The sequence below is a fragment of the Podarcis vaucheri genome (assembly GCF_965113315.1).
Source record: "Podarcis vaucheri genome assembly, chromosome: Z".
NCBI lineage: Eukaryota > Metazoa > Chordata > Lepidosauria > Squamata > Lacertidae > Podarcis > Podarcis vaucheri.
The window spans coordinates 4,994,288-5,010,625 of record NC_138758.1 but is presented as its reverse complement, the minus strand read 5'-3'; the positions used below and the strand labels follow the sequence as shown (position 1 = coordinate 5,010,625).

At 45.2% G+C, this 16,338-nt stretch overlaps 1 protein-coding gene across 2 annotated transcripts in view; it reads left to right on the top strand.

Moving 5' to 3' along the window:
* ARHGEF6 (Rac/Cdc42 guanine nucleotide exchange factor 6) overlaps positions 1–16,043 on the top strand; it is a 75,627-nt gene extending 59,584 nt beyond the window's left edge. For both annotated transcript variants that reach the window (XM_082207238.1, XM_082207239.1), the window contains 4 exons: positions 2,155–2,244; positions 5,811–5,910; positions 7,279–7,333; positions 9,926–16,043. In XM_082207238.1, coding sequence (XP_082063364.1) covers positions 2,155–2,244; positions 5,811–5,910; positions 7,279–7,333; positions 9,926–10,066 — 386 coding nt within the window. In that variant the 3' untranslated portion in view covers positions 10,067–16,043. The remainder of the gene's footprint in view (positions 1–2,154; positions 2,245–5,810; positions 5,911–7,278; positions 7,334–9,925) is intronic.
* Positions 16,044–16,338: the final 295 nt, after the last annotated feature.

Genomic DNA, 16,338 nt, shown 5'->3' with positions numbered 1-16,338 from the left:
TGAGCTAACTTACATGACTTGTATTTGTAGTGATTGCATTTAAAAGAAAACCCGCAGATTCTCCAGTGTAATATCTAAGACCCCCCCATCTGCACTGTACATTTAAAGCAGTATCATGCCACTTTAAACAGCCATGCCTTTCCCCAAAGAATTTTGGCAGCTACTAGGAAATGTAGTTTAAAGCTGTTGAGAGTTGTTAGGAGACCCATCTCAACAGGAGATTCCCCTCACTGAGCTACATTTCCCAGACTATCCTGGGAATAGAGATTGGTTGTTAAACCACTCTGAGAATTGTAGTTCTGCAAGCAGGGGTGGGGTCTCCTAACAACTTTCAGCACCTTTTAGCAAGTAGAATGTGACCCTGGTCAGCCAGCAAGCAGATGGGCAGCTGCTGAACTTCTGCTGGAGTTCTGCATCCCCTGAATCAGAGCAGGCATCCCTAGAGGTGATTTTTCACTACACTCTACCAGCACAGTGGAAAGAGCTGGTCAAATTAAGGACAGTGGAGTCCTGCTAGTTCTGGCCAAAGGCTTGTGTAATCCAGTGTCCTGTTCTCACAGTGGCTAACTAGATGCCTGTGGGAATCCTGCAAGCAGGACCTGAATGTAACCTGCTCTCTCCCCACTTGTGATTCACAACAGCTAGTCTTCAAAGGCATGCTGTGGGTAGACTCCTCCACACTCCTGTATTTTTGGGGTCGCGTATTCTGCATAATAGTGCATTAGTGATGGATTGATTATACTGGACAGTCCACTTAGCATTCTGCTTTATTAGTTGTTCTGTGATGCTTCCCCAGTGTTACTATACGATTGCCATGCACAGGGACAGGGAAAAAAGTGAACTGGAACATTTGCAGAGAAAAGAAAAGTTACTGGGTTTCTGTAGGAAGTTGTAGCTCATGCACTGTTTGGAAATGAAGAAGACCACCCTGAAACTTCTGCAGGTGTGAAAGGTATTGAAAGTGGGTTCACGTATGACTGCCCCAATACCATCGTGAGCAGAAAACTTCATGAATACACAATACAAACTGCGTCTGGAAGGACTCTGACTGGTATAAAAAGATTTCTTGCTTCACTCAAGGTTACACGGGCCAAGATAAATACAGTGGTACCTCGGCTTAAGAACAGCCCTGTTTACAAACTATTTGGTTTATGAACTCCGCAAAACTGGAAGTAGTGTCCCGGGTTGCATTTCACCTCGGTCTATGAATGGAATCCGAATGGTGGAAGGGCACCGATGGCAGGAGGCCTCATTAGGGAAAGCGCACCTCAGTTTAAGAATGGTTTTGGTTTAAGAATGGACTTCCAGAATGGATTAAGTTTGTAAACCGAGGTACCACTGTACCTGCTTCCTCCATTTTAAATACAGTGGTACCCCGGTTTCTGAATGTCACCGTTGATGAGTATTTCGGTTTTTGAACGCCGTAAACCTGGAAGTAAATGCTTCGGTTCTCAAACACACCTCGGAAGTCGAACATGAAAGATGGCTTCCGCTGAGTGTAAGATCCTGAGGCCTGGCTGTCAGCTATTGAGTTTTCGGTTTTTGAACATTTCAGAACTCGAATGGTTTTCCAGAATGGATTACATTCGAAAACCGAGGTACCACTGTATTAGAAAATCAGCAGTTTCTCAGGGTTGTATTCAACTACATTTTATTACTCAGAGTAGATCCATAGACCTAATTGATGGCTCATCTACACTTACCTTTTGCTCCGTGCTTTCCCACAGTCTCTGCTCAAGGACTTTTCATTTTTATTTCGCCCTGCACCTTTCTCCAGGAAAAACCTCTCTTTAATACTGGGTTTTTTGTAGATTGCAGTAAAGAGTGGGTTTCCTTGGGGAAAGCACCACAGCAAAAAGAAAAAAGTGCTTGGACACAAAAAGAAGTCTGGATGATCTTAGTCATTGCCATTAATTTAATTGGGCCTACTTTGAGTAAAAGTTAGTTGAATACAACCCTTGCTTCTGACTGGAACACTTGAGTGTTCTAGCCCTTGTGAGGCAGAGATGAAACATAAAGCAAATTGTGCCGCTCCACCTAACAGCAAAGCTAGAAATCAGTGTTAGATGCTGAGCTAAGTCTTCTCAAGTTAATAGAAGCCAGATTGGGTGAGAGACGTCTCTTGCATTCACCTGCCTTTGCAACATTTGACAGGTACTGCTGCCTTGGAAGAAGATGCACAGATCCTTAAAGTGATTGAGGCCTATTGCACAGGCGCTAGCACCCAGCAAACCCACAGCTCAGGTGAGTGGCTTAAAGGCGGCCCCTTGTACCTAGAAACTTTTGAATGTGGGGTAGCTTTGAGATAAGTGAGGTGCACCGAGCTGGCAGCTTAGCATATGCCTGGTGCATTCCTCTCGCAATGTGTGGGAGGCTCTCTGCCAAGCATTGCGTGCTAGTTGGGGTTTGAACTTACAAAGCTGTCTTCCAGTGAGCCAGACCATTGGTCCTTATAAGCCTTGGATTATCTACCTTTGTCGTCTTTAGCTCCTAGTGAGGTTCTTCTTTTGACCTAAACCTCTTCAGATGTTGCTGGACTCCAACCACCATGAGTCCCAGCAAACATGGGCATTGAGCAGGGGTGATGGGAGTTGTAGTCCAGTGACACTGGGAGGGCCTGTGTTTAACCTTTCTCTTTCATAAGAACCTACAAAGAGCCCTGGAGGATCAGACCAAAAGGTCCATCTAAACCCATCTTTGTTGCTCTCAGGGTCCAACTGGATGCCTCCGAGAAGTCCACAAGCAGGGCATGAGAAAGATGTTTACTTTCTTATTTAACTTCTTAACCATTTATGTCTTGCCTTTCTTTTATCATGGAACCCACAGTAGCCTATTTGTGGTTCCCAAGAGGTCTTCCATCCAGGCACTGACCAGACCCAGACCTGCTTAGCTTCCATCAGAGCAGCATCCTCAGCTGTTTTAAGACCATAAACTGGGATTGGGCAATTGCCCTCCTCTGCTGTTTTCCCCTAGCAATTAGCATTCAGAAGTAGACCATCTGTTCTATATGAATGTTTCATATAGGCTTCATGGCTAAATAATGTGCCATGAATTAGCCCTCTCCATAAAAAGTGGTCAAAAATGCCTTTTAAGTCACAGTCTACTACAAAGCAGGTGTTGTGCATAAGAAGATCCTGCTGTATCAGGCTTATGACCCATCTAGTCCAGCATCCTGTTCTCACAGGGGCCACCCAGGTTCCTATGAGGAGCCCAATAGCAGGTCCGGAGCACAAGAACTCCGGCAAGTGGCATTTGGAACTTTGACTGGTTCCAACTGTAGAGACAGAGCAGAGTTGTAGTGATGCGTATCCATTGATAGCCTTCTCTGAGAAATTGTCCAGTCCTCTTTTGAAGCCATCTTAAGTTGGTGGCCAACACTGTTTCCTGTGGGAGGGAGTTCCATGGTTTACCTGTCAGCCTTCAACCATCCAGGTCAGTGGTCGTCCTGGCCTCCTTGGGGAGCAAGTTCTTAGTTTATGTACGTGCTGCAATGAAGAAGGACTTCATTTTATCTGTCCAGAATCTTCCAAAACTAAGCTTCATTGGATGCCCAACGTTCTGAACGGGGGGAGAAAAACTTCTTCATATCTGCTTCCTCCATGCCATGCTTAGTTTTTTAAACTTCCATTGTGTTTCCTCTGCATCTGTCCCAAATGCTGCATCTGTTCCTCATGGGGGAGTTGCCCTTGATCATTTCACTTGCCCTGAGCTACAAGGGCCGATGGTCTGCCTATAAATAAGGCAGTTTCCTATGTTTCCTATCTGCTGCCTCACTCTTACCTTATGCCGTGCAGCAAAGGAAGCACAGTAGAGGAAGATGGCAGTCCCTTCTCACCCAGCTTCCTCCTATTCCACTGTGCAAGCAAACTGATGGTTATCTTAGAATGCAAGAGATAGCTTTGACTAGGAAGCACAAAACGCTATCATTTAATCTGCTGCACCTTTCAGAAAAAGCTGCTTCCTGAGTGAGGTGCTAACATCTTCTGAAGTGATGGAAATGCAACCATTTAGTCAGTCGCATTGACAGGGCAAATTAAAATCAGTGTACTCTTAGAGGGGAAAGAGAGGGGTAGTAAAACGGGTGTGGCCCTCTCCTTCCGAAATGTGGCTGCTTTGTACAACTTTTGTCAGCTATTAAGCTATCAGAAAACACATGCCCATTTCCTGGTCTATTATAAAGTGATGGTTTTAACCAACGAAGCCAGAAAGACTTGGAACCAGGTTACCTGAAATAGTGTCTTAGCATAGAAGAGATGGTGGCTGGATCAGGCCAACGTCCCATCTTGCCCAGCATCCTGTTTTCACAGTGGCCAACCAGATACCTATGGTGAAGTCCACCTATGGTGTCGGCCCACAATAGCAACAACACTCTTGTTATTTGTGATTCCCAGCCCCTGATATTCAGTACCTGCTCCATGTCCTGCCATCAAGTGAGGTGAAGTGGGTAGCTAAAAAGGAAAGAGCCTTCTTGGTAGTGACACCCCATTTATGGAATACCTTCCTTCCTTCCTTCCTTCCTTCCTTCCTTCCTTAAAATAATTTTTATTAAGTTTTCCATTTTAACAATCCAATAAAAACCACATTAAAACATTCCAAATTATAATACAATCAAAAAATATTCAATGCCGAATTATATATCTTTGGGTGACTTCCTATGCTCTGAAGTTCGGGGAGTGATGGTCTAATATTTTACTGCATTCCTTAATTAGCCCAAATAATTCTAATAAAACATTTCCGATGTTGATCCTTCATTTATTTTTAACAGCCTCTGAATTAGTTTAGCAAGCGGGTTAGTCCTTTGTAGTTCTGTGTGAAATATTTTTAATTTTCTTCTTCTTTATGTTCCTGTTGTAGTCCAAAGTCCTCATCGACGCCAGTTTCACTTTCTGCACACAAAGGCAAATCTCAGTGCATCACATCCAAGACAAAGGGAGATCTAGCCTTCCGCTATTAGCGCTGGGCTAATATACAAAATTCCCTTCTGTGATCTCGTTCCAGCTGCTAACAAGCTGATGCCTCAGGAAAACACCATAGCTCCCACCATGAATTCTTTTTATCATTCCATTAAGAGTTGTGGCCAGAATCATAGTCAAAATTTCACACACTCAATTTTGTAGTTAAGCCATAACAATAACAATAGCAAGATACTTTCAATCCTGCTTTCATATTTCAAACAGTCAGCCTTTCGGGCCAGATTTGCCGAATAAAACAGCAAATGCTTAGTATATCAAGAGAGAATAATGGAGGCTCACCTCCCCCAACATACCGATCCAATTACGACGAAAGTCCTTCTCCAGGTCGAATCCTTGGCACCCAGCGGCTGAATCAATTAGCAGAGTACTTTATCCGCCCTAGTTCAGAGCATGCCTGTTAATTAAGTTTGAATTTTATTTTAAAAAAACAGGTGTCCACCGCTCATGGCGCAAGTTTTGGAGAGCTCCCGAAAGGCGCGGTGCAATGCACCCAGCGCCCCCTGCCACCCACATTCCTTCAGGACGGACGGCAGGTATCGGATGTTCTGCGGGTAGAGCACCCCCCCCCGCCCGGCCCTGGGGGTTTTTGGGGAGGATAATTACTCCCATATTATCTTCATTAGCTGCACAGAAAGGCTCCCCTAGTCTGGGGACAGCCGTTTGCCATGGCGGCCAGACAGGAAGTCTTTTTCTTGCTGTTTTTTTTCAATCTTGACAATGATGATGCACTAGTGGGGAAAAGAGCAGGGAAACGCTCTTCTCCTGTTAACGTTCTTGTTTATTTGTTGTGTGCGCCAAAACAGAGCTGTCCCCTGATTTATCCTCTCTTGCCACCAGGTTCCCGTAAGGATTCCGTCCCCCAGGTCCTGCTTCCGGAAGAAGAGAAAATCATCTTTGAGGAAACAAGAAGCAACGGGCAGACTATCACAGAGGAGAAGTGAGTGAGATTGGGGTGGGCCACAGAACAAGTGAGCTGAAGCCTAAGAAATTTAATTGTGGGTGTCCTATCCCCATCCACCCAATAACAAAAGGAGCAAGAGGAGGTCAGTGTGTGAGGTCGACTGCAAGGTGGCAAGAGTTCTGTTCTGGGGGGCAGAATATCTTGCTCCTGCCCTGCATTCGGTATCCGTGTTTAGGTAGACAATTCAATGAAGAAGGCATTCAATGAAGCAGCATTTAATGTTGCCAGTGTCCACATCCTGCCCCTTGATTGGAATGTTGCAAACCTTTGTACTGCGTAACGTGACCATGAAACCACACAGCACAAAGCTTTGCAATGTAATACAACTCGGGCATTTTGCTATGTAACTCCACAACACTGCACTTCCCTGCATATTCGTCTTATGCCTAAGCAGGCAATAGGACCAAGCATTGCCTATAAAAGACAAAACGAATATGTGGAATTTTCTTTCCCCCCCTCAAAATGAGGGAGATTTGTGAGTTTTTGCCACTTTTAAAATGCTATTTTGTTTCTGTTGCTTATCCCTTAAGCTTTGGCCAGTTTCTTCACTTGTGGGAATCCTTTCCTTACAGGCTTGTTTGCCAACAAAGAAACAAAATGAAACAAAAAAACAAAACAGAACCTGCAAAGCTGTTCTGCAGAAGGCCTGAACTTTGCAAAGGGAACATGCTGTAGGGGCACCCATCCCATTCCTGTTGAGGTTCACTGCTTCTGCATATGACCTATAGAATCATAGAACTGTAGGGTTAGAAGGGACCCAGAGGGTCATCTACTCAAACCCTTGGGCTGCCCAATCCAAAGCTGAAAGAAAAACAGATGGGGACAGGCAAACTGTGTTTTCAGCACATTTCTGTCTCTTTTTTAAACCACAAACAGTCCTCCCCCCCTCCCCAGAGGATCTGTTGCTCTAGCAGGGTTCCCCAAACTTGGGTCTCCAGCTGTTGTTGGATTACAGTTCCCATCATCCCTGACCACTAGTCCTTCTAGCTAGGGATGGTGGGAGTTGTAGTCCAAGAACAGCTGGAGTTCCAAGTTTGGGAAACCCTGGCAAAGAAGTGCTTTAATTCACTTTAATTGCACAAACCTAAATTTCCCAGAGCCCAGCTGAATCCCTCCCAGAAGATATGAGAGTCTGGGGGTGCCTTGCCACTCCCTACCTGGCGGACAGGCACTGTTGCTACGTATCTTTAGGCACCAGGCAAAGACATTCCTCTTCTCCTAGGCCTTTACACTAATTAAATAATCTATAGGGCCTTTTGAAACTGCAGGGAGTGTGTTTGTCTATGAGTTCTCTTTGGTTGCTTCTTAGCATTTTGCTGCTGACTGTTGGGTTGTTTTTCCTAGGAGTCTGGTGGACGCCGTCTATGCACTGAAGGATGAGGTCAAGGAACTTAGACAGGTAATCAAAAGCATCACCCTGTTCCAGGATGACATGTACATAATGGGCATCCACCGGGGGGGGGGAGACAGTTGCCCCACCTAGAATGAACCCTAACTCCATCTTTCACATAAAAAACAGAGGAAGTTTCAAACATTAGTAGAACCTAAGATAAGAAGTAAAATGTACAGGTGTTGTTCTTTTCAAAGGTGGAGAGGTTGTGAGAAATTAGCCTGCTCCCCCCTTTCAGTGTTTTAGTTCCCCCTCCCCTGGAAAAATTCTTATGCACACCCTCGCATACATGCACAATATTGCAATATGTGTTTGCAAGGTCCTGCGTAGCATAGTGGTGAGAGCATTATGTCAGGATTAGGAAACTTCCATTCAGCCACAAAACTCATTGGGTGACACTGGGACAGTCGTCATCTCAGCTTAACCCACCTCGCAGGGTTGTTCTGAAGGTTGAAGAGGGAAGAGCTAGGGATAGACAACATGGCATAGCCTAGATGTTCGTGGACTGAGAGGCCTCTATTGAGGTTAGTGAAACCTTAAATTAAATATGGTTTTAGCGTCATATCATTAGACTGCCAGTGTTGTGATGTGCACCTTCTGAATTTGTGCACTGAGGGTTGCTGGGACCTGTAATTGTTGAGAATGACAGAGTGAGGAGCCTGCTGGGTCAGACGCATGGTGGATCCAGCATCTTGTTCTCACAGTGGCCAGCCAGATGCTGTGGGAAACCTGAAAGCGGGACCCCAGTGGGTAGTCAGTAGCATCACTGCTTCTGATCACAGAGGCAGAATGTAGCCATGGCCAGTAACCCACCAATACCTTTCTCATCCACGAATTTGTCCATTCCTCTTTGCAAGCCCATCCAAGTTGGTAGCCCTCACTGCCTCCAGAGAAGGGAGCTCCACAACTTAGCCATGTGCTGTGTGAAGAAGGGCTTCATTTTTACCTGCCCCAAATCTTCCAATGTTCAGCTTCATTGGATACTCATGAGTTCCAGAGTTAGGAAAGGGGAAGCAAACCTCCCTCCCTCTTCTGTCTACTCTGTCAAAGCCATGCATTATTTTATGCACTTGTAACTTACCGCCTTTTACTTGCCTTTTCTCTGAACCAAAAAGTCCTAAACGTTGCAGCCTTTCATTTCTCGTTTTGTCAAAGGCGCTGCACCCTTAGATTATTTTCGCTTCCCTTTTCTGAACCTTCTCCTGCTTTGCAATACCTTTTTTGAAGTGAGGCAACCAGAACCATACAGTTTTCCAAATGCAATGAGTGGGTGGATGTGGATGTGTAAATATGGGTGGGGGGGTAGGTTGACTGAGATATGCATATGTTTGTGGGTGGGGGATTTGTGTGGGTACTGAGTGAGTGGAAATGTTCTGAGTGAATGGAACCCTACTTCATTGATGTTGATTTTTTCATCTCTTTTATTTAATTGTCATATCTTATTGAATTTGATTTCCTCCTAGACTGCTTTGTGACCTTTTCTGGTAGAAAAGCAATACAGAAATACTTCAAGTAACACCATCCCTGACCACTGAATCTGCTGGCCAGGGCTGATGGGGCTACATTTGGAAGGCACCATCTTGGCTGCCCCCCCCCAAAAAAAAAATATGTGCCCCCTGAACATACACTAATGAATAAATGTATAAATCAGGGATCAAAGTATAGGCTGTAATTTCTATCAGTGTTGCAGAGGACTTAGCCTAGCAGGTGGCAAACAGGGTGGTATTCAGCAAGGTTTTACTCAACATAGACCCATAGTAATGAATGAGCATGACCAGGTTAGGTCTATAAGTTTAAGTGTAAACTAAGTAAAAACTTAGTTGAATACCATACTGGATCTGTCCAGTGGACCAGGGTCTCCTCCACCCTTCCTTAGGCCAAATTTGACATGAAGGCTGGCTTTTCACCAGTCGATAGACTGTTGAACTCTCTCCCACAGGAGGCAGGGATGGCTGGTAACTTTGATCAGTTTGAAAGAGAATTAGACAAATCAGTGGAGGAACAGGCTTTCAGTGGCTACTAGCCATGATGATTATGCTCTTCCTCCACAGTCAGAGGCAGTAATGCTTCTGAATACCAGCTGCTGGAAACCACAGGAGGAGAGAGTGGCTCTTGGGCTCGAATCCTGTTTGCAGGCTTCCCACAGGCATCTGGTCACCGACTGTGAGAACAGGATGCTGGACTGGGCGGACCATTGGCTTCACCCAATAGGGCTCGTCTTATGTTCTCATGTTCTTATCTGACAATAGAATGACATCAGAGGACCTGTTTTGGCTCCTGTGGAGCTTTGAAGTCCTGACAGTCAGCTGGCTATTGTGCTCACAAAGTACTGTGTTCGGTTCTTTGCAGGCCATGGGCTTTGCAGGTTCTGCCAACCAGCTGATTGACGTTGCTGAAAACACCCCTCTTGGGGCTCAGATGTGCCTGACTTGGCTAACCACCCCTGTGGTGACCTGCCTGGTGAGCCTACTTAGGCTCGGCAGTCAAGATTTCTCTGTCGCTGACTAAGACTTCATTGCAGATGGGTTGGTTTTGGGGAGTGGAGAGAAAGTGAGAAGCTTCTTATGTGGAATATTAACACCCTGCTTCCTCTGCCTACAGGAGAATAAGAAGATGAAGCAGTGTTTGGAGGAAGAGCTGAAGTGCAGGAAAGATCTAGAGAAGTTGGTTCGGAGGCTACTGAAGCAAACAGATGAGTGTGTTAGGGAAGACGCCGGGCGGAGGTCCTCAGTCCTCGCCTGATTTCTTAACCCTGCTCACACGGGGTGGTTAGCTCACAACATCAGGTATTCCCTGGAACTGAGGGGTTTGGTGCCCCTTCTCGTCATACTGGAGTTTGTGTCCTGCTTTTGTTTCGGGGGGTTTTCCACAGCATCATACACTTTTAGCATTGCAAGGGACCCCTCCTGAGAGTCATCCAGTCCAACTCTCTGCAATGCGGGATCACAGCTAGAGAATCCCTGACAGAAGGCCACTCGACCTCTGCCTAAAAACCTCCAAGGAGGGAGAGTCCACCACTCTCCGAAGGAATCTGTGCAACTGGCAGACAGCTCTAGTTTTGTTCTGTTACAAACAAGAAAGGAAAAGGCTCTGCTGATTTCTTTATTCCCCCACCCCCTGCCCAATTCAAAGAAGCCAGCAACAGCCAGTGAGCAATTCTTTCTTTAAAAAAACAAGAATCAACCCAGGCCATGCTTCGGCCCCTGAGTCTCTGTGACCCACCTTTGTAACTCTAGGTACCTCATTGCACCTTTTACTAAGAACGTGGACTTTGCAACTGACCAAATGCCATTCGGAGTGAAGATCCGCTGAGTGGAAGCTGTAGAGGAAACGCTTTCCCCCACTTTTTTTCTTTTTCTTTTTAAATGCCTGTTACTTAATTTATTGGTTTGGTGGGCAGAGAAAAAAAGGGGAAATGGTTCCTTGAATCGCAATCAGGAAAGAAAGTTAAAGGTGATTTGCACTTCTTTAGATAATCAGGAAAACCGAGTTAGGTTTCCCTTCACATTAAATAACAACTGTTTGTTACCTGCACCCTTGAGGCACAGAGCACAACAACACAGTGGTTTCTGAAATGGCCTTTCTATGGATATGAATATGCAACGGGCACCACAGTGCATTGGACTACATTTGCCTGGGTGCCTCTGATCTGGAGTCGCTGGGAGTTTGCAGAGATCCCTCACTAGTGCTTCTTTTGAGCAGCAAGAGCTTAAGAGCACAGCAGCAAGCTTTGCTCACCACTGTGGAGTGTGTGAGCTTCACATGCATGTGTGTGAATGTGTGTGCCCTTTGGGTTTTAGCTAGGGCTTCAACATATTGGCTAGATTAATCAACTTAAAAACATCTCAGTCGAGTTAAAACAGTGGCCCCAATCAATCCGAGGGGCTGTACCCAGCGTGAGTAATACCCAGAGTCGACACACTGAAATTAGCAGACCTAAGTTATAACTGTCCATTAACTTCAGTGGGTCTACTCTATGTAGTACTAGCATTAGATACAACCCTTTAAAAATGATGAGGGTGGCCTTGGATTGTATTCACCAAGTTATACTCTGAATAGAGCTATTGATATTAATGAACCTAGGTTCGTTTAATTTCAGTGAGTTTACTCTGTGCAGGACTAGCACTGACTACCACCCTAACTTAAGCCGATGGATTTAAATTGGATCAGATTCACATTATACATTTAAAGCACCATACATTCCCCCAGAGAATCCTGGGAACTGGAGTTTCACACACAGAGAGAGCTAATATTCCCAGCACCCTTAACAAGCTATAGTTCCCAGGATTCATGGAATCGTGGACTTGTAGAGTTGGAAGGGACCCTGAGGGATCCTCTAGTCCAACCCCTTGCAAGCAGGAATATGCAGCTGTCCCCTTTGGGGATCGAACCTGCCACCTGTAGTGTGGATAAACGTATTTGGATATAGCTCACAACTTTGTAATTATTATTATTTTAAAAATAGTTTTTGTAAAAACCATTTGCATTGAAAACAATCAAGTGGCAAGGGGCATCTGGGAAGTGGCTTTCCCTCCCATGTTTGAGAGAGAGGGAGACTGCATGAGCTGCACGACTCAGCAGCATCAGAAAATGCCTCTGCTGGCTTAGAAGAGGCATTCATACCACACATGGAAAGCTCTCTGGTACTGCTTTCCCCAAAGCGCCCTGGAAGCTTCTGTTTACTAAGAATGCTGAGAGCTATTCCTCTCCTAGAGTTGCAATCAAGCCTAAGCCTTCTTCCCAGGAGACTCAGGGAACTTGGAGGCTGGCAACTCTGAGCACTATCAATACATTAGACTTCCCAGGGTTATTTGGGGGAAGCCTTGACCGTTTAAAGTGGCAAGATATTGCTTCAAATGTATGGTGTGGCCTCAGTCTCTCTCTCTCTTTGGATATGCAGAGCTTCTCTTCTAACAGGTTAGACCATTCCTATATAGCCCTATATTGGCTACTCCAGGGCTCTGGAGACTTAGAGGCCGCATGTCCATGTTTTGTATTGGCCAAAGGCAAATGTAGGCAAGGAGACAGACACAACTGTTTATACACACAGAGAAAACATGTACTGCTCACAGTACAGACACACAATCTAGCCAGGCAAAAGCAGTCAAGGAAGAAGTGAAGCAGGGCCAGCAAGGGACATAGCCTAGGGAGAGTCCTGATGGCCAGTTGAGGAGGGGGCACACAAGACCCCCGGACCTGAGGTTCCCCATCCCTAATCTGGACTCTCTAGCAAGGCCTCTCCTTGGTCTCAGGCTGAGAAAAAATGCCCCTGTCCTCCTGCTCCTTGTGAAACTGGATTTAACTGGATCTTTTAAAAAAGAAAATATTCTAGTCCTTATTGACTTGTATAAAGGGATGTGATAAATGGGGAAGCCACTGAGTGTGGCCATTGGTCCCTCTAGCTCAGGATTATCAGCACTTAATGAGTGGCTCTTTAGGGTTGCACTTGGAGGTGCCAGGAATTGAGCCTGGGACTTTCTACATGCAAAGCAATGCTCTACTTTTGAATCTGCAGTCCCTTCCCTCTGCTGTCGGAAGGGAGTGTCTCTTCTGAGAAGACACTTACTGGATGAAAGGTAGTTCTGACAGCTAAAAACAAATAATACTTTTCCTCAGAAGAGTGCATTTTGTTGCAAGCTAATTTATGTAGGTGGAATCAAAGCAAAATCTGTCCGATTCAGTCAGTTTTGCTGATCAGCTGATAGCCCTCGTAGTATGTTTCCTTTTCTCCTTTGACAGAGTATTTGCTGTTCCCCTTCAGGGTGAGCACTGATGCTGAAGTTGTGTGCTGAGACTTAAAAAAATAAAATTAAAAACAGGATAATATATTCTGTGATCATAAGTGGGAAGGGAGATAGTTCAGATATTCACAACCATGTGAGAAATGTTTAATGGGAGCCATCTAGGATAAGAAGAGATTATAGATACTTAGGGAACACAAACTAAATCAAATGAAGAATGAATCTCCTTTTTGTATGTGCTCTTAAAGGAAACATTTAACCTTAACAATATGCAAGCCAGCCAGGTCTGCCTATAATATAACCTGCACATTTCATTTATTTCCGGGTTCCTCAAAGAGTATTCCTGCTCCCTTTCCCCTGGCTTTATTTTATAATTGCTGGCATAATTCAATTTTACCAATAGCTCTACGAAACCAAACTTGGAATTTTAATGGTTGTTAACTGAGTCACCGCAATGCCTGAACTCTGGCCTTCCTAATCCACCCACAGTCAGCTTTTAGCAGGGAGGGGAAATCCTTGCCACTAGGTGACCCTAAACTTTGTAAGGGAAAGCACTTTTGTTGAAGCAGCTGGCACCATCTTGGTGCAGCAGAAGGGAAAGGAGGACACAGAGTTTCATGCCGTTAAAGGTCTCAAGACTGGCTGTGCAAAGATTTGGAATATAGGACTCTGCCTTGTGCTGAGTCAGAAAATTGGTCCAACTAGGTCCATACTGGTCCATCTAACTTCTCCCGCCCATGCTGCCCATCCCGCCCTTTTCTTCTTCTTTCTTTTGAACATTGCATGAATGTGCATGTGTTTGTTTGCTCATTTGTTACCTTATAAAAAGAAACATTTTTAAAAGCACAAAACTGATCTAGGGACTGGAGTGTCTTGGTGACGTTACAGATACTGGTCAATGAGCCTTCTGCATCGCCATCTTCTGCTCCCAACATGGCTGCACCATCTCCCCCAGCTCCAGAACACAACCCTGGTGAGGAAGAGGCACATAATGCAATGATGGAACTGACACAGAGTCCTTGACGCTCCAAAAACATGTGTTTTCAGCTTTCGTTAACTTGAAAACGTAGCAGGTTCCTTCCCTACCAGCTGGGAGCAGAATTTTTAAGGAGCAGGATAAATTCTTACTTAGAAAATCCCAGACTTTGTGCCAGGGCACACATCAGCAATGGGACTTTGCAGGTGGAGCACAGCTCCCATGAGCCCCTGCCAGCACAGGTGTCCGGCACAAGTCCCCCTTAAAGGTAAAGAACCACAGGGAGTGGTGTCCCTCATCCCATTTTGCTACCTGAGGCAAACCAGGAATTTGCCCCCTTCTGTCCCCACCCCCATGGCCCACTACCCACTTCCAGTGCTGCCAGAATGCTCCCCTCTTGCCAAATTCAGCAAGAGTGGCTGGAGCAACCTAGCCAGATGGGTGGAGTATAAGTAATATCTTCATTATTCTCCAAGGCGTTTACGTGCACCTTCTCTGCCCCAGGGGCAGCAAGACAAGCAGCAACGCAATATGCCACAATACTTCTCCTCACGCCGAAATTCGGCAAGTGGGAGGGTGTTCCACTGGCGGCAGAAGCAATAGGGTGGGAGGGGCCCTGCCTGTTTTCATTTCCACTGCCTGAGGCGGGTGCTTCACCCTCACTTTTGGGCCGGCTCTGGCCATAAGAAGGGAGACCAGCTAGGGGAAGCCTTCAGACTTGCCTGTTTTCCATCATGAAACGTTGGAATTTGGATATCTTTTAGGTTGAGGTGCACACTAGGTGACTGTGTGCCCTACTTGTACAGGGCACACTTCTCTGCCTGCAGGCATCCTCTGCTTGAATGGCTGCCTGGTCCAAGACAGCAAACTGAGCAGGCACAATATTCCCCTGCTCATCATCTCATCCATTGGGGCAGTATGTGTTGTATTTCTCTTAGGGTAATTCTTTCTAGATTTGCATCTATGCATATACTTTAGATTATGCAGGCATGTGTCTTTTTTCGCCTTTGTTTGTGGCAATGCAAAAGCAGGCAACACCCTTAGTCTCAAGGAGATTGCCTGCCCTCTTGTTTTGAGGACTAATATGTGGTTTCTTTTTTTTCTTCTGAGTTATAGAGAGTGCCTACAGATTTGAATGTAGGAAAGCTGCATTATATAACTGAAGTCTGCTTAGCAGGTCCTGATACGGGCCATGCCAGCCTTCCCCAATGGTAGAACCCTCCAGATATCTTGGGCAACAACGGTTATCAGTCCCAACAAGCTTGTCCAGAACATCTGGAACAGGGGCAGGTATGGAAAGGTACCAGCTGATAGTGGTTTTCCAAGGCCCTAGTTGAGACTCTGCCAGCCCTGCTTACCTAGGCTCTGCTTAAGAAAGGAAACTTGGAGAGTGCCGGGGATGAATCTGGGAACCCCTGCATGCTAAAGCCTGGCTGCAGCCTCTCCCATAGATCCAGTTAAAAAAGCACTGTGACCCACCCAACCACCACCCCAGGTGTCAAAAGTTTGGGAAACTCTGGTATTGCTATTCAAACTCAGCATTTGCTTGCACTGTGTGAACCTGATGTGAATAAGAGAGAGAGAGTGTGTGTGTGTGTTTAAGGAAAATTAAGCCTGCAATCCTAAACACCCTTTCTCAAACAGAGGTCCCATTGAACTGAAAGGGACTTACTCTGAATAAAACACCCACCGGATTGTGCTGTAAAAACAAAGAAGAATATGCAGCTATCATAAAGGAGCAGAAGCCATGTGTGAATCTGACTTCAGTGTTCTCAAAAATATAGATATATATTCTTTGTTTACAGCTCTTTGTAAATAGGTTCCTGTTGCATCCCACACATTAACCCTTTGCCTCTCATGTTTCCTTCCTGTCATACATGTTCTTATTTTCTGTCACGATGACTGGTGCGTGTTCAACTTTTTCTAACCTGCTTTTATTTTGAGCAATTTTTTAAATTGTGGTTTTCAACAAAAATAAAAAAGGGTTTTAAAGAAAAATAAATTTGTGTGTGTGTGCTTTTCCTTACGACTTATCTTCCAATCTCTTTTAAATTTGTTTGCTTTTTAAAAATTGTTTAAATAAAAAACCCTAGTACTCATTGCAAAACATCCACAATGATCCTGAGCTGAAAAGGAAAAAAGAACTATTTTTAAAAAATCAGGTGGATAGAGGCTGCAATTCTATACCCGTTTGCAAAAGAAGGGATGCAGGTGGCGCTGTGGTCTAAACCACAGAGCCTAGGGCTTGCCAATCAGAAGGTTGGCGGTTCAAATCCCCACGACGGGGTGAGCTCCCA